The sequence below is a fragment of the Mixophyes fleayi genome, chromosome 7, assembly GCF_038048845.1.
Source record: "Mixophyes fleayi isolate aMixFle1 chromosome 7, aMixFle1.hap1, whole genome shotgun sequence".
NCBI classification, from domain to species: Eukaryota; Metazoa; Chordata; class Amphibia; order Anura; family Limnodynastidae; genus Mixophyes; species Mixophyes fleayi.
The window spans coordinates 67294011-67313442 of record NC_134408.1 but is presented as its reverse complement, the minus strand read 5'-3'; the positions used below and the strand labels follow the sequence as shown (position 1 = coordinate 67313442).

Here is a 19432-nt window from a genome sequence, read left to right as displayed (position 1 = left end):
CTCTCATTTTCTCAACTTTCACACTGCTCGAGATCAGTTTATATCTATATTTTGGTCCCTGTGGCGAAATCGCAATAGTAGCGGGCTTAACCTCTGAGCATTCTAGAAAACAGGCGCCATTTTGGTTATTATAATGGTACAGGTATGTGCCCAAAGCATTTACATGTCTACACATGTTCACTGAAATACCTTCGTGTAGAACTTCTTTAGTATATTTTTCTTGTTCAATTTCTCCTTGTTTGCTAACATTAGTGGTATCAGTGGTATCTAAACAGGCCTTCTCACCGTTAAATCTTCGTTCTGACATAAAAAATTAGGTTATAAATTAGCATTTTCTACTGCTTTATGTGACAATACATCTACTACATCTACATCTACATCTACAATACAGGTACACTACATCTGCTACTGACCTTTTTTTAATGTCGTCCTGGTCCAGTACTTTTACCATCATCTCCACCGCTCTTGGGCTCATTGGATTTGCTTTTTGCTCTTCTTGAGTATCTCCATCCCCCACCTTAACTTTTCCAACATTTTTTGGCCCTTCCAGCACCATTTCTGACTCTATCTCCGTCTCCGTCTCCATAGCTGCAACCCCCACTGACACCTTCTCCTCACCCACGACCCCCATTGTCACTTTCTCTGTCTCCATCTTCTGACGCTCCTCGGCGCCAAACAGGTTCCTCTGTCATTTTATACACTCAGACATGGGCGTTTGTTTCTGCTGTGGACCAATCAGCGATGATGCACATCGAGAATGGAGCATTCCATTACATACGAAGGGGTTTTATTATTTATTTATTATTAGGGAATATTGATTGCATTCCACTTTAGCAGTTAAATGTTTTTATAAATGTAATGTATATTACTAAACTTCTATTTTATAGAAATGAAGGGAGTTAACTATAGCTAAAGCTCTGCCCCTTTATGCTAATGTCTTCGGTATCTCGTACATTTCCCCGCAAATGTCGCTGCAGTGTGTACGGAATTTAAATCATTGTTCACGACAACATGGCTGTAAAAAGTCGCTAACGGGACGTCCGTCCTTCCCTTTCTCATCCTAAACAAGGCTAGTGTGTATGCAGTCCATGGACCGAGCGATCGAACCATCGATCGCATGTAAAATTGCTTGGCATAAGAAGTGGGTCGAAATTTCAGTAGTGTGTACCCAGCTTAACTAGTGACTTATACACTGATAATTAGGGGCGGGCTTGGGCAGGACCAAAAAAATCTATTTTGGGCCGGTCCCTAGTCTTTTAGTATTGCTTGATGGCTGGACCCTCCTCTGGGACCAGCCACCTTCTCCTATTGGCCACAGATCGCTAGGATCCAACCCCTCTCCCTCCCTTCCAATATGTGTGTCCTTGGTGTCACATGGGACGCGCACCATGTGACAGGTGCCACCCCATGTGTGAAGAGGATCGTCTAGAGTGCGGTGCGTCTTGAACAAGGTAAGTGCCGGTGAGGGCTGCAAGGTGGTATGTCAGTATATTGTGTGTGTATGTCAGTATATTGTGTGTGTGGCCAGTATCTATTGTGTGTCAGAGGGGCCAGTATCTATTGTGTGAGTGTGTGGCCAGTATCTACTGTGTGTGTGTTTGTGTGTGTGTGTGTGTGTGTGTGTGTGTGTGTGTGTGTGTGGCCAGTATCTATTGTGTGTGTGTGTATGAGGAGGCTAGTATATTAATATAATGTGTGTGTGTATGAGGGGGCCAGTATATTAATATAATGTGTGTGTGGGGGGGGGCAGTATATTAATATAATGTTTGAGGGAAGGGGGATTTTAATATAATGTGGGAGGTAGACTATTAATTTAATGGTGGAGTGCAGGTTGGGGACTAATTATGGGTGCTATTTTATTTATGGGTGGTGGGGCAATTTAATTTTTTAGTGGGGCCTATGACGTTAAGATGGGGTGGTTTGAGAGCAATTAATTAAATTTGGGCTGTTTGGGGAAAATTAGGTCTAGTTATTAAATGTGATTATGAATTATTTAATGCCTGGTATGGTTGTGGGAAATTATATTTATTAAACGTAAATGCTATTTAATTTATTGCTGGGGCTGTTTGGAGGGAGGGAAATAGGTTTATTTATTAAATGAGAATACTATTTAATGTTGGGGGAAATTGGTCTATTTATTAAATGTGTATGCAATTAATTTAATGTTGGGACTAGTTGGAGGGAAGTAGAGCTATTTATCAAATGTGAATACTATTATTTTAATTTTGGACTAGAGGGAGGCTTTATAAAATGTGGGTGTTATTGATTTAACAGCGAGGCTAGTTGGAGTTTTCTAAATTTCATGTACCCGTTCCAGGATCCAGACAAGCAGCAACTGATCTAAAAACACCAGCAGCCACAGGTGGTGAACGTGACAAGAACAGGTAGGAGAGAGCAGGACAGTCTGCCGACTGTCCTGAATCTGTTGGAGCAGTCCTGAATTTGGGCGACTGGCATAGTCAGGATTCACACTGTACTACTTGTGAAGGCAGAGTTGTGTGCAACTAACAGTAGTGCACTGAGTATTGCCTGTGTATTTGTCTAAACTGATAACCATGTTACATCATAGGGGTCCGCCCTATCTAAGGTACCCCAGGCCCCCCAAACCCTTAATCCAGCTCTGGACCAGAGTGTCAGATTGACACCTAGTGCTCTGCTTCTCCTCCCAGTACCACCCCTCATATTATCTGTTTTACGTTAAACGTAAAGCAAATAATAACCCTATTAGTATATAGTGCAAAACAAAATACAAGCCCTTTTGCTGGCAAAAACATCAGGGGGTAAATGTATCAAGCTGAGAGTTTTTCGGCGGGTTTGAAAAACCAATCCGATTCTAGCTATCAATTATTTAGTACATTCTACAAAATGACAGCAGGAATCTGATTGGTTGCTATAGGCAACATCTCCCCTTTTCAAACTCGCCGAAAAACTCTCAGCTTGATACATTTAACCCCAGGTTTTTAAAGCAAAAGGGCGTTTTGTATTTCGATAAATCAGCCCCTGTGTTCAGTACTGTAATAGAACAGTATGTAATCTATTGCTATAATAGGATTTATACCCCATTATAATCAGCGAGGTATGTAAAAAAACAAAAACAAAAGTGCTGTAGGGAGGAGTAACATATAAAATAAAATGCAATGTAAAGTGAGGTTTGTTTTTTGTTGCATTACTTGATTTCATTATTTAAGATTTATCATTTATAATAATAAAGTATCGCTAGGTTAAGCAACACTAAAATAGCCTTTTTATATTGTTAAATATATATTCTACCGAAGACCACCATTTATGGATGGCTTGCTGCTTATGGGCCGTTGCTATGTGCTTGCCCCCCGGGCTAAAGTTTGCCAGCCTGCATCTGCTGATAATACAATAAAATTTGTATCACATACATTTATATTCTTTTATTATATATTCTAGAATTATATTCACTTTTGCTGGCACTGAGTTTTCTGTGAACTAGTATTCCTAAATCCGTTTTTATCTCAGGTTTTTTCCTACAGTCCTCCATTTAATGTGTAAGAAACATAGTTATTCCTATGGATTAGTAACATAACCATACATTTTTTTACAATAAATTTAATCTGCCATATCATGGCTCAGTTTGCCATTTTGCCTAAATCTTACTGTAGCAAGTTACTATCCTGCTCTGTATTGTTAGTCCTACAGAGTTTAGCACATATAGATACCTTGCTTTGTAGGCTATCTACAAAGTCAAAAATAAAAAGATTTAAAGGAACAGACTCAATACTGTTCAATGTGGTACCCTATGAAATTGTTCTATATTTTGTTTATATATTTATAATTATTATTTGTCCTCTCTCCTGCAACCAAGTCACTAACCATATACATACTTTTTTTTCCTAGACCTAGTAGTCTCATATTATATGCCAGACTGTTATGTGGAGTAGTATTGAATGTTTTTGCAAAATCCAATCAATTGCACTTCCAACATTCTTTACCTTCTCACTGTTTTACCAAATTATTTCCTACAAACTCAGACTCAATGCCTTAATCTTGTTTAGGTGTAACTGCATAGCCTCTTCTGTTATATGTAATCTAGCATCTAATGGAAAAACATTATTTAAAGGATCAGCTTTTTCTTTATCTTCTTCAATTGTTTCTCCCACTTTATCATTGAGTGGCCATAAAAGTTGTTGGATTTTTTTTGCTATTTGTGTGCTTAAAAGAATTACCAGATCTGCTTTTTACATGTTTTGCTACATTTCTTATATTTCCATAATTAATCTTCAGACGCTTTCTAGTTTTAATAAGTTACAGTAAATGCTCTTTTTGTCCGTTATATCTTCAATATTTTCTTTAATGCCATCAAATATGTACATGTAATTCTCTTTTTTTTTTTAATATATTTTTAACATTTGGGACTCTATCAGTCTACAAGCTTCAATGCTTGTCTGAGTTGATTATCATAATTATCTTCAAACATAAATAATTCTAATTTACCACCTTCCTACACCACAGCCCAAGCACTTATTAATCTAAACTTCCACCATCTTTCATGTGTAGCACATGGCACAAGAAATGGGAATACTGCTTTGGAGTTCTTTATTTTAAGTTTATAGCATAATTCCCTGAAATCTAACTTTGTCATCTGTATTAATATGTACCATGACTGCTTAGTCTTTAACAGCCCCTCCAACAATCTACTGCCCGAACCACAATATGTTGAATCTAGGTACTTGGAAGACATCAATCTGTTCAGCACTCAGAATTGAACAATGTTCCTGTTGTCATGGGTCCTGCAGAGCGTTATATAAGTGCAAATTTTCACACAGCCTTGAAGAGATGGAAATTAATATTATTCCAAAAATTTTGGCTATGTCCCTCACTCCATCTAGGTGTAAATACACCACGAATATAGCACAACGGGCATAAATATGCTTCATTTTATGAGTCATATGAAATAGATGTATAAATGGAGGTTAAGGAGCTATATATTGGGATCAACAGTAAATTACTTCAGGGAAGTTCAAATTAATGAGATGGTTAATCAACTTTTGATTGTTGCCCATGTTTACTGTTGTTTTTTGAAAATGATCACATATCTTGGATGTACAGGTAGATCATGAATCTGCTCAACAGGAAGTGTGCACTTTTGAGTGAGTGGAACTGTAAAAACCAAGGGGTAAATGTATCAAGCTGAGAGTTTTCCGGTGGGTTTGAAAAACCAATCAGATTCTAGCTAGCATTTATTTAGTACATTCTACAAAATGATAGCTAGAATCAGATTGGTTGCTATAGGCAGGGCCGGATTAAGGGAATGGAGGCCTGGGCTAAGGGGGCCTCCATTCCCCTGTGAGGCCCCCAATGTGAGCCGCCCGCCGCCCGCCCGTGAGGCATCCCCCAAGCACTTATCTGTCAGTGCAGTCCTCCTTCTGCGGCGCGCTGTAAGCTCCTTACTGAGGAGATCTTGCGAGAGTTCATGAACTCTCGGGAAATCTCCTCAGTAAGCAGATTACTGAGCGGCGCCGGGGACGGAGGACTGCACTGACAGTCCTCAGCAGCATTGATCGGGATGGGGGCCCCCGCCCCCGCCCCCGCCCCCGGACCGATCAATAATGCTGCTGAGGACTTTGAAGGGCCACCTGGATGCCCGAGATCCCTGGGCTATAGCCCAGTTAGCCCTAGGGTTAATCCGGCCCTGGCTATAGGCAACATCTCCACTTTTCAAACCCGCCGGCAAACTCTCAGCTTGATTCATTTACCCCCAAGTGTAATTGCTTATAATATAGATAATGCACCATGTAATGTATGCCCTTTTTAGATGAACCCCAAAGTCCACTAGGCAAATTCATATTTTATAGCTTACAGACAGTAGTGCACATTTTGTGGGTATGGCAGGTCCACTTTAACAGTTTGTGGTTTGGGTCGTTCCTTTCCACTATATTAGTAAAGTTATTTGTTTGCTCCCCCTTGACCTTTATTCTCCCTCTCTTTTGGAGAGAATGCCATTAGAAATCTGAGGCCAGGCATAAAGATGAAAGTAAATAATAAAAAATAAGTATTCTTAAAACGAACCGCAAACATAGTACATCATTATTTGTAAATCATTTTATTGAAAAATTAAAAACATTGTTACCCACAAAAGAGATGCTTGTGTAGGCAGAAGTGTAAGGGAACCATGTGTAAACAATTGTTTAAGGCAGGGGTTGGAAACCTTTCTCTACCAGTGTACCTGATAAAATCTAATCAAGTCCAGGTGTGCCAGCAGGGACAAATATTGAAGAAAACTGAAAAATATAAAGGTTTATTTAAAAAATATAACCATACATACTGAGGATTACAGAGACAGATAACCAATGACCGTTTCAGTCAGATATACTGACTTTTCTTATTTGCTCATGTTAATAACATGATAATATCAATACTAAAAGAACTAACAAATAAACCTAACACATATTCGATTTCCTGGTAGATCAGCTGGGTGTATATGTAAAGTGTATTGTGACCTGTGGTGTTTCCTTTACTTCTTTTCTCAGGGCAGTGCCTCCACCTTGGTCTGAGTTCAGTAGTCTCTTCATTGGGTAGTCTTCTTCACAAGCAACACCAGAGGGAGACAAAAAAACCCCTCTGTCCCAAATTGGTCTTTGAAAGCCACGCCGGCACTTTTATTGATTAGGCATGTGCTCTCAAAGGATTTTAATGTCTAATTAGACTTTATAAATAGAATATCTCTTAAAACAGATGAACTATAGTGATTGTACAAGAATACAATGCAATAAGTTAACCTTTCTTATCCTAGCCAAGAGGTACTCTACCTTAAATGCTTACTTACAATTATTCTTTAACTCTAATGATCTCTAGCAATAGTACATTCTAAAGTCAACACATATCCACTAACTTAATATGTTATACTTCAATATATGCATATTTATCAATAAAACGCAGTCTGCAATCTAGTCTGACTTTATCCCGGCAGAATATGACTTGAAGAAATTAGACGTGTACCCACTTTCCTCCTTGTCTGTCCTAATACACAGGCCTGCAGTGAGTCAACTGTCCTCTTTATATCACTGTAACGAATGTCACTAGTCTCAGGTAAATTCTGTTGTTTAGTGCAGATATTCACAGTATACAGTGGGTGAAATAAGTATTGAACACATCAACAATTTTCCTTAGTAAATATATATTTAATAGGCCTATTGTAATGAAATTTACACCAAATATCAGCAGCAACCCTTGCAATCCACATATGCAAAGAAATCAAATCATAAATGTCCATAAATTAAGTTTTGTGTAATAATGTGAAATGACACAGGGAAAAAGTATTGAATACATGAAGAAAGGGAGGTGCAAAAAGGAATGGAAAGCCAAGACACCAGCTGAAATCTAGCAGTAATTAGAAAGCAATCCTGCCAGCTGGTTCTGCCACAACTAATGGCCTATTAAAAGGTGTCTCATTATGAAGGTGTACACAAGAAACATCTCATGATGGGTAAAAGCAAAAAGCTCTCTAAAGACCTTCGCTACCTTATTGTTGCAAAACATACTGATGGCATTGGTTACAGAAGAATCTCTAAACTGCTGAATGTTCCAGTGAGCACTGTTGGGGCCATAAAAGAACATCATTTTACCATAAACCGGCCACTGACAGAGGAGTGAAAAAAATTATCAGAAGAGTTGTCCAAGAACCAAGGACCACTTGTGAAGAGCTTCAGAAAGACCTGGAATTAGCAGGTACAATTGTTTCAAAGAAAACAATAAGTAATGGTCAATGCACTCAACTGCCATGGCCTGTAGGCACGCAAGACTACTTTGCTGAAGAAAAAACATGTTGAAGCTTGTTTAAAGTTTGTTGCACAACATTTGGACAAGCCTGTGAAATACTGGGAGAATATAGTGTGGTCAGATGAGGGCAAAATTGAACTTGCGGCTGCTAGACTCATCTTTCTCTCACGCCGCTCCTCCTCTGCCTCCCCTCTCTGCCATGCTTTACACTGGCTCCCCATCCCCTACAGAATCCTTTTCAAACTCCTTACCACCACGTACAAGGCTCTCTCTCAGTCTACGGCCCCTTACATCTCTAACCTCATCTCCATTCACACTCCTGCCTGCTCCCTACGCTCAGCTAATGACCGCCGCCTCTCCTCCACTCTTATCACCACTTCCCACTCCAGAATCCAAGACTTCTCCCGTGCCGCCCCCCTCCACTGGAACGACCTCCCTCGCTCCATCCGTCTCTCTCCTAATCTGTACTCACCTGTTCCTCAAAGCCTACTAACGATCTACCTAACCCCGCATCTCCTCCAAATGTTCTACCTGTGCTCTGCTAATGACCGTCGCCTCTTCTCCACTCTAATTACCACTTCCCACTCCAGAATCCAAGACTTCGCCCGAGCTGCCCCCCTGCACTGGAATGACCTCCCTCATTCCATCCGTCTCGCTCCCAATCTGTGCTCCTTCAAACAAGCACTTAAAACTCACCTGTTCCTCAAAGCTTATCAACCATCCACTTAACCCCTCATCTACTCTGCTCGCTATTCCCTCTCTCCCCTGGCCCCTTCTTCTCTTCGCCTGGCATCACCAGCTCCCTCTCGTGCCTGATTTGTCCACCCTCCCTTAGGATGTAAGCTTGTATGAGCAAGGCCCCTCTTCCCTCGTATCTCCATACCTGTTCTTCTGCTCTGTCCTTACTCCATATGTCTGTCCAGGAGTTACTGAAGCATTGGTACTTTGTGTTTATCGTTCTGTACTGTTTAACCCTCTTTGGTCTACTGTTTGTACTATGTACGGCGCTGCGGAAACCTTGTGGCGCCCAACAAATAAATGATAATAATAATAATAATAATAATAATAACTCTTTCGATGCTATAATACACACCATGTTTGGAGGAGAAATGACCCAGCCAATCACTTGACTTGAATCCAATTGAAAATCTATGGAAATAACTAAAGATCAGAGTTCATAGAAGAAGCCCGCAGACCTTTCAAGATTTGAAGACTATTGGCGTTGAAGAATGGGGCAAAATCACACCTGAGCAATGCATGCGACTAGTTTCTCCATACAGGGGGCGTCTTCAAGCTGTCATTACCAACAAAGGCTTTTGTACAAAGTATTAAATAAATTTCAGGAAGCGTGTTCAATACCTTTTCCCTGGTCATTTCACATTATTACACACAACTTAAATTATGGACATCTATGGTTTGATTTCTTTGAATTTGTGGATTTCAAGGGTTGTTGCTGACATTTGGTGTAAATTTCATTACAATAGCCAAAGTTTTATTGATCCCTGACATTAGTGCACATGTGCGGGCCATCATGTCCATCAGCTCTACATTAACTTATGTAATTATTACATACAACTTTACATTTTGATAAACAATGCACACTTACATAAGTAACTTGAAATACCAAATAAACCAAACACCTTCCAGTTCACATAATGATCATCACTAATATTGAAGGTAGCACTTCTAATGGGATCCTTGACCCTGCTTCTCCTTGCTAAATTTGTCAATATCCAGATTATAATTTGTTACTTTTAGTTGTACACAGGCTTCCGAGTGATCCATTTTCAATCGGCTTCGGTATGGATTCAACACACTTTTCATATGAGGAAAGATTGCTACACATGTGTATGTTGAACCAAATGCTGAAAGCATTGCTAGAACTATTTTCTTGGGGCAACTAAATTGTTCTGGGAGAGAAGCCCAGCATTTTAGGATAGCAGCACCTCGATTTTCACAGTTCCCTTCAAGGTTTCCTAGTGCCTGGAAACCCCCCTCCAAGCCTGGGGCACTGTATAATTGAGATGGCTGGACCCTGCTCCCGCTTCACACAGCTCTGCTTGAAAATGGAGAGCTGCGTGCACTACTGTTATTGCCCATGTATATTATGGGGATAGGAAGAGTTGGAGAGCAGCCAAGCACTGTCTAAAATTATAGCCATGCCCCCATGCATGCTGGTTACGCCCAATGGCAGCATGGTGTGGAAACCCCCTCTACAAATCCTGCGTTTGCCCCTGATTCACTGTCCGTCAGCTCAGGGAAATTCTGATCTTTCTCAATCAGAAAAGTTTTAATCTCTTTTAATTTTTTAATCAAAGCAGATCACAAATCTATTTAAGACTTTTCCTCAACTCAACCACCTAACATTGCTGTGAAGCGATATATCTTTGTAAGCATTCTTCTAACAGCAATTTAAACTGCCTATGTGTTAATGAAGATCAAACAATGATGAAATTGACAATTTTGACAACAGTATCCATTACATTGTTAAGTTCAGAATTTGACATTTTGCACAAAGACTCTCTTGATGAATCATGCAGTGAAATTTTATTGTTGATCGTCCAATATGATCTTCAAGGAGCTTACCAAATCCTTTGTTTTTTCCAACCATAGCCGGAGCACCATCAGTTGTAACAGAATATTTTGTTTAGGTCGATTCCTATTTCTTCAAAAAAGTTTATAAAGGCAGATGCAATATCTTCACCTTTATTAGTACCTGGAAGTGGCTTCAGTGTACACAGTTCTTCGTAGATATTTTCATTGTCACAGTACCGAGCAACAATAGCTAAACGAGCTATGTCATTAACATCCACACTCTCATCAAGAGCAACACTGAACACTGATGTTTCCTTAAGTGCAGTTTATTTTTTGATTTTAATGTTTTCTGCCATTTCGGTGACACATCTCTCAATTGTCCTTCCAGATGAAGGGAAATCTTTTATTCTTGATAATATTGTGTCTTTGTTTGACAAATCACTGAGTAATATTTCTGAGACCTTGATAAATGCTTCTTTAATTTACTCTCCATCAGTAAATGGCTTCCCCTTTTTTGCAACACACTGTGCAATTTTGTAACTGCTTTCGGTTGCTTGTTTTTTTGTAACAGTCAATCAATTGAAACCATTACTTTGCTTTCTATATCCAGAAACAGCTTTTCTGATGGCTTCCATTTAGTCATCACGGTTAGAATACCTAACCTTGTGTTTTGTTTGGAAATGTCTCTGGACACTTGATGTACGACACACAATGCTTTCACAACAGAGCGCACTAACTGCTCGATCTTTTTGTTGAATGAATCCATAGTCATCAGTCCAAGAGCTTTGGAATGCACGAACTTCAGTTTTTTCTTTTTTGGAACAAGACAACTTATTTCAAGTTTTAGAACAGGTGGACTCCTAGGTACTTATGCAGGCAGTGTGGAGTTAGTGTAGCTTGAAATTTGATGTGGCTATATGCTCCTTGAGGTTGCATCTTGCTTGGGATCCTGATAAGGCAGTTGAGTTGAGTTATCAAAACCTGTTGTTGACGAAAGTTTCACCTATAACAACCCCCTTTCCCATACAACCAGATATGTTCCCCGGTACTCGGTTGTCCCCAGGACTTATTCTCGAGCAGTGATAATTCAACTCCGGTAGGTAGGCACCACAGAGGACTTGACAGTGGGTTACTGAGCAGAGATACTCCTGGACCAGATTAAGCAGGAACACTGAGTAGCAACAGAATGCAGTACCAACCTCCACCAGTATAACAGATTGGCAGTGTGGAGTAGAGGATGGTGTAGTACCAGCTGTGGCCTGTAAGAGATGAAGTTAGAGAGCAGCAAAGTGTCAGGGAAAATGCCGGAGCAAGATAGAGCAGTAAAACTGAACTGTGAAACACTGCTGACATAGAGGAGTCTGATGGAGCGGATAGCTGGCACCACGATCCTGCGGCTGGGAGGTGATCTCAGACGAAAAGGCAAAGTCTGAATCCAGGCAGAGGTCAGGGCCACGAGCAAACAAGCAAGGTCAGAATCTAGACAGAGGTCAGGGTTGCAAGCAAACAAGCAAGGTCGGTATCCAGGCAGAGGTCACAACGGTATCAATCGGGAAAACTGGCAGACTATTTACAGACACAGGAGCATGGAAAAACAAGCGTGTGAACACTATAACTGGCAAAGGCAGAGTGAAGCTGACAGGTATTTAAACCAGTAGTAGCTAATCAGGGCAGGTGTCAGATAGAGCTGCAGGTGAGAGGAGTTCAGGTGATCACACCCAAGCTGAGAACAACACTGCAGCAGCCAAAAAGAAAACAGCAGTTACCTGCTGTTCCTAACAGTCATCAAATATAGACAGGAGCCGCAGTGTGCCTATGGAGGTTGGGAGTCGACAGACTAAAATGTGGCTTGCACTACTTGTGTCACATCGACACTGCAGCCTCTGCAAAGGCAAATGAGTGTTCTCTGATGCCGAGCTGTGAAAGCTGTCAATTGTGGCCTCCGATGGGTGGGTGACATATGTTCCTGGGAATCCATGCCCTTCAGTGGCAATGACAGGAACTCTACACAAATAATAAAAAAAGATCCTATGGTGTATTCTGCAACATAGTCTGAGACTTATTGCAGAAAAAATGTTAACGAGATTCCATAGTTTTGTCTCTCATAGTTAGCCAGATTACACAGTGCACTAATATGAAGGTTATATACTGGTCTCCTGGTAACATGACAAATATCCAATTCAGAGACAGTAACAAGACAGCTCACTGTTGGTTTCATAATTTAAATGAGTATCATGACTGGAATATTGCAGCCATTTAGTTGCCAAGCTTTGCAACAAAATACTATAAAATAATGTGCTAATAAAGAAGCTTATGTGGCTTGATTTTTATTTTTTTTAATTCATTTTATGCCACAGTAGTGCCCCCAATTCATTTTATTTCACAATAATTCCCCCAATTCATTTTATGAGACAGTAATGCCACCAATTCACTTTAAGCCTCACATAAGTGCCTCCAATTCACTTATGCCACAGTAATGCCACCAATTCATTTTATGCCTCACATAAGTGCCTTCAGTTGATTTTATGCCACAGTAATGCCCCGATACATTTTATGCCACAGTAATGCCACCAATTCAATTTATACCTCACAAAGTGTCAAAATATTTTTAAGCCACATATTAAATGCCCCCAATGAATATTCATCCACACAAAAATGCCCCAATGACTGTTATGCCTCACAAGTGCCTCAAAAATAATTTTAAGCCACTAATGAATGAATATAAAATTAGATAATTTTGTACTTACCTCTTCAAGACATGATCCGTTCCGCAATGGTGCTTGGAAGGAACTGCGCAGTTCAGTGTCTGCAATATGTCAGAGAGCAGAGCTGAACTGCATGCGCAGCAGCTCAGTGTCGATAGAGGAATAAATGACAGCCAGCGTACTGAAAAAAAATATTCATGTAGCATTTTTCTTAATAGCTGGCGTAAAGCAAAGAAAAAAGTAATTTTGCACAGACTGCAAGAAAATTGTTTTTGTTTAGAAACCATATAAGTGCATAATATTAATAGAACTCAAGTAAACACATTTTTTTGTTTACATTTATTACTGATTTTAACTGGTGTAAATACTTTTTTATAAATTCATTTTAGGGCCTTTTAGATGAAAACAAAGTTCAAATTACAGTGCTAAATCCCAAGTCCATCACCATGGGCCAACTTTATGGACAGTTTGATCCAGTGTCTCATGAATGGTCAGATGGTATACTGGCAGTCAGTTTCAGAGCATTTGCGTCTTCAACAGTAAGTATTAACAATTCATCTATTTCTAGTTTTTCAAATATAATCGAAATGTGTAGTAAGGTCAGCAGGAGAACTTCATATAATAATCAATCAACTCCCATGTAGGAAAACATTGGTGGTTCCATGCCAGACAGCCTTGAAGTTCAGGAAAATCTCACTCCTTCTGGCACTTTACCTTCCATGATTTCCTTGTGTCACATCCTAGAACAGTTCTGTGCAGGAATAATTATTTGCAATATGCAAATGGCGGAATATTCTATTTAACAATGTACTCATTGTAAAGCAAGTACTGCTGACGTAACATGATCCTGTGAAACTGTTTGGGCTTGTAATGTTTTGTGTGACTGATATAAGTTATAGGGGAGTATTAAATTGACCGTAATTTTTTTTTTACCCGCAGCGTAAAAAACAAAAATTTCGCCCGGGTTTTTACCTGCTAGAGCGATTGTTTTTATTAACGCAGCATTAAAACTTGTGCAATTCAATTGAAAAACAGATACCCCTGCCCCCGTGAGTTAATCATTGGTACTTGCGAATTTTTAGAGGAGTGAAGGGGAGGTTTTAACGCGGTCATGAATAAAAAAAAGGATTGGCATACATTTGCATACATTTAGATTGCATTACACAACCTTTCTATTTTATAATATCTGCATACAGTACTTTCTTTTAGCATATTTTTTTATTTTACTATTTTTTACTATAGAATCATCTATACCATGTGAAAACACATTAGTATATACATATTAGTACAAAAAACATACATAAATATAATAAGTTGGTGATTTTTGTGTTTTTTTATTTTTATGTTATTTTTTTTTATTCCTTTTTTTAAAATAAAATCAACTTTTTCATGTTATGCATTAGTGATAAACATAGTTTATCTTTTTTTTTTTCATTATTACATGCTTTCAAATAGTTTGCATATTGGCCTGTTTAACGCACTGCGTTAAAAAACAATTGAATAGCTTTTAACGCAGCTGCCTCTCACACACTCTATACTTTCAATAGATCTTCCACTTGAGCGCGATAGGACCGTTAGAGCAAAAAAAATGGCACATTAACTTTACCCCCTATTCAATTCAATTTTTAACGCGATCATTATTAATATTACTATTGTTATTGATGTTGATTTGAAAGGCCCCACAATGTAGACAAAATTATGCAAATGCAAAAACAAAGGGTAGGTAAGACCCTACTTATGAGAGAGCTTGCTATCTAGTGAGGCCCCTGCTGAAACAAGAGGAGGGTTTGGGGCACTAGAAAGTAGTACAGGTGGGAGAAGGGTAGGCTCTGAAAAAAGAGGTGGGTTTTCAGAGGCAGGTCAAAAAATTGATAAGGTAGCACAGGAGATGGATGTTATCAGAATTGAGACAAGCAGGTCAGGGGTAAGAGGGCATGAAGGGAATAGTATTTACATATGAGGTGTTAGATCTATGAAGGGGTGGTGTTACTGATACTTTAGTAGGGGAGCAATTTGAATTGGATTCTGGATGATATTGTGAGCAAGTATAGGAATTTGCAGAATGGAGTGGCGGATGCAGAGCCGTGAGAGAGGAAGATCAGTCTTCCTGTCGCGTTTAGGAGAAGGACAGATATTGATGCGTAAGGGGAATGCCAATTAAGAGGAAGTTGCAGTAGTTGAGGTGGGAGATGATGAGAGAATGGATAAGAGTTTTGGTTGTACCTTCGGTAAAAGAATATGCCACTAGCACAACTTTGTCCTGTTCCTCCTCCATGGGTTCTCAGCCCATAGTCTCCACACTTCCCTTGCCTAACCTCTGTCTCTGAATCATTTGGGAGACCCGCCCTTTATGCTCTTGTGAAAAGTTTGTTGTGGGGGAATGTTTTTTCTCTCCCTCCTTCCTTTATTCTTACCTGTGGGACTTGGTTAGAAAAGACCAGAGTTCCCTGCATGGAGGGGAAGAATTTCAGACTTGGTGAAGATAATTTAAAGTGCTAAACTCCTGAGTAGAAGCTCTACAGCCCCATTTTCAGTGTGCTTCACCAGATTCAAAGAAAATTATTTATACATAGAAGTGAAGAGCAGACATGTCAAACTCGCGGGCGCATGTGTCCCGAATGTAACTTATCTGACACAGCAGCGCCCTCTTCCCTTTCCTCCCTGCGCACTGAATGTTTGGCGTGAAGTCATCACGCCGACATTTGCAGCGAGGAGCGCACAGCCACAAGAAGAATAGAAGAAAACAGAAGAGAAGAAATTAGGCAATAGTAATTTAAGTGAAGCGGAGCAAAAGCAGCATGGAGGGCACTGTGTGAAATGGGGAGACAGTTGAAGGGGAGCAAAAGTAGCACGGAGGGCACAGGGTGAAACAGGGGAGACAGGTGAAGGGGAGCAAAAGCAGCATGGAGGGCACAATGTCAAGCACTGGGAAAAAAACCATTAGGCTTTATTTATGTATTTGTTTTTTTCTTAATAATAAACCTTACAAAGTGCTTAAGAGACTTTTTCTTTTTCTTGCGTCGCACTTTAATTATTTGGCCTAATTGGGGTTTTGAGTTTGATATGCCTGGTATAGAGTATAGCATGGAATTGAATACTAAATGATATGGAAATAAAATTAATGTTTTAATTATTTTAGACTCCAGATAGAAAATGGCTTATTTTTGATGGACCTGTTGATGCTGTTTGGATTGAAAACATGAACACAGTATTAGATGACAACAAAAAATTATGTTTGATGAGTGGAGAAATTATTCAGATGTCTCCTCAAATGAGCCTCATCTTTGAGCCTATGGATTTAGAAGTGGCATCTCCTGCAACAGTAAATATCTTTTTTATAACTTTTTTGGAATTGCTTAAAACTCTTGCTTTTCAGGGTTTCAAATTAATTCAGTGACATGGTAATGTTTTTCAGTGCAAATCTACTAATTTAAGTAATCGTTTGTGTAAATAGAAATGTTATTTTGCAGTCTGTCACCTTCAACATGTATTCTTAATTCTTGGGGAAAAGATTGGGAACAGTTAATAAATGGTGAAATAAGAGAGTCCTCTTTCGGGGTTTGGTTACAGATGAATAAAAAAAATAAGAATCCCTTTTTAAAATCTTTTGAGTGCACGCAACGAATGTTTAACATGAATTTTACACTTGAAATCAAAACTAGTCATGAGAAATTATTTTTAATTCACATACATTACAATGAGGTTGACACTGGCACTTAGAATAACCAGAGAATTGAAAGTGGGTTCCAAGCTTCATGGTTTTTAAGTACCCTGTTAGATACACATTTTCTGTTTGTACTGGGGCTTTCAAATGGCGTGTCAAAAAATGGTTGTGTGTACCATGTACTCCACAATTTGGAAACACTTATAATGGAAAAAGATTGACTCTATAATGGAAAAGGATTTGGGAGTGCTCGTAGACAGTAGATTTAGCAATAGTGCTCAATGTCAAGCAGCAGATGCAAGGGCAAATAAAGTATTGACATGCATAAAAAGGGGCATAGATTCAAGGGAAGACTATAATTTTGCCACTGTATAAATCGTTGGTAAGACCTCATCTTGAATATGCAGTACAGTTCTGGGCACCACTCTATAAAAAAAGATAATTTGGAACTAGAAAGGGTTTAGAGAAGGGTGACAAAATTGATAAAGTGTGTGGAGTCATTAAGTTATGAGGAAAGGTTAGCCAGCTTAGGCATGTTTACTTCAGAAAAAAGGCGTCTAAGAGGAGATATGATTACGATGTACAATACATTAAGGGTCAATACAGAGTACTTTCAGGGGAACTTTTTACCCCAAGGACATACACAGGACACGCGGTCACCCCATAAGGTTAGAGGAGAGGAAATTTCACAACCAGCAAAGGAAGGGGTTATTTACAGTAAGAGCAGTCAAGGTATGGAATTCACTGCCAGGGAAGGTTGTGATTGCAGATTCAATAGATATGTTTAAGAAAGGGTTAGACAATTTTTTTTGCGGAAAAGTGTATCCAGAGATACGACCGTTAATTAAAATGAAGGATAGTAGTGGATATAGGGTAAAAATAGGACTGCAATATTGGGTCTGGGGGGATTTTCACAATTGAAACAGATTGGTGGTAGCTTACTCTGGATCAATTTCAAATATAAGTGAGGGATCGCAGGAGATCCAAAATCTTTTTTCAGCCTCATCAACTATGTTACTATGTTACTTCCCCTGGTAAGTAGGGAAAACAATGATCAGACAGAAAAGAGTTATATATCATTTAATGGAAGAATAATTTTTCAATTATATAAACCATGTAGGCATCCACATTCCACTCCATGTCGTAACACTTGCTCACCAAGTATTTTAAATAAATAGTTTGTTAAAGGTAGAGCTTTCCCTTATATTTCCAATCAGATTATTTTTTTTAATAAAGCTAATTTTGCCTTGAAGCTAATTGAAATATGTATTTTGCAAGTTGCTTATACCTGCATGCAGTTCCTGAGAGGTTACAATGGAATATATTGAAATTGTCGTACAGAGTAGAATGTTGGCATGAAAAATGAAGGTGGCCTGTCAGTTAATTACTGGTAGAAGCTGGACTTAGCACCTAAAGCCAAAGCTGTGTAAATATACTATACTAGTGTATTCCACATTTGTGCACGTAACCTATTGTGAGAGGATATACAAACAAACATGTAATATTTTGTGTTTTAGGTATCTAGATGTGGTATGATTTACATGGAACCAACCATGCTTGGGTGGAGACCAGTTATGGTATCCTGGATCAATCTTCTACCTCCTGGGCTCAGCAAAATGCATAAAAGTTTTATTGAAGGATTATTTGACAGAATGGTTCCTCCCTGTCTTCAAATGATTCGAAAATGTGCCAAGGTACATCAGTCTAAAGAAACTAAATACGTTTTTAAGCACATGTATTTAGTGTAATTGATAAACTTTTCTCAATAAAGAATTCAAAATGTCTAAAGATCTTATATATTACTAAAATATGCACACAATTATTTAGACTGTTTTGTGAATTCATTAAACGAAAAGAAAAAAAAGTTGTTTTTTATTCGTAATGAAGATGTCTATGTTAGGGAATGAATCAATTGGTATTTTAAAGGCTTGTAAAATTTAAGAAGTAGCACTCAGCACATCTGTGTAATAGAGCACTTTTAACCAAGGAAATACAATTTACATTTAAGATGTAAAGAAAGAATACTTTAATAAAATCTTCACAAACACATTAATATGTCAGTATTGTGGCCATACCCACTGTTTTATTCTACAGAGATTAAAATAGACTACATTTATAAATAAATCAGGCCTAACCTATATAAATGATAAATATACTTGCTTACATCTCTCTTAACTTTACCGGACACAGCATATATATATAATTTGGGCTGTAAAAATATGTTTCCATCTCATGATTATTTTCACACAGTTAATGGATTGTCAGAAATGTGTCCTAAGTTATATATACCATTTTGTACCCTTTATTTAAACAACTAATATGTGTAGTTTTTTTTTATAGTGTAAGCCAGGGTTTCCCAGAGAGCCCTAACATATGTCCTTGTTTGAAGCTCATGTGTATTTATTACTGACTGACATTTTAAAAAATCCATAGGTGATACTAATTCTTTCACTTGTGGCCTGGAAAACCTGCACTGTTAGGGCTCCCTAAGGGCTGGATTTGGGAAATGCTAGTGTAAGCTATAGGGGTTAAAAGTTATTAAATTTTTTTAAAAATTTCTTTCTTTTTTAACTTTGTTCCATTTTAACCAAATACAAATGAGGTTGACAAATCTAAAAATTAGGTTTTTTTTAGTCTACGTACCTGATCTTGGTGGCATTGTCCCAGTGCAGTGCTGTATTTTTTCATGATGGAATTTCAGAACACCAGGTTGTACAGCCTAAGTTTGACATTTAGAAACTGTCACAGCTTTATTTTGTGACACATTGATTTTAATGGAAAA

At 38.7% G+C, this 19432-nt stretch overlaps 1 protein-coding gene across 1 annotated transcript in view; it reads left to right on the top strand.

Annotated features, from left to right (window-relative positions):
• DNAH7 (dynein axonemal heavy chain 7) overlaps window positions 1–19432 on the top strand; it is a 379127-nt gene that overhangs the window by 159649 nt on the left and 200046 nt on the right. The window contains 3 exon segments of the mRNA XM_075181345.1: window positions 13376–13525; window positions 16126–16308; window positions 18168–18344. Coding sequence (XP_075037446.1) covers window positions 13376–13525; window positions 16126–16308; window positions 18168–18344 — 510 coding nt within the window.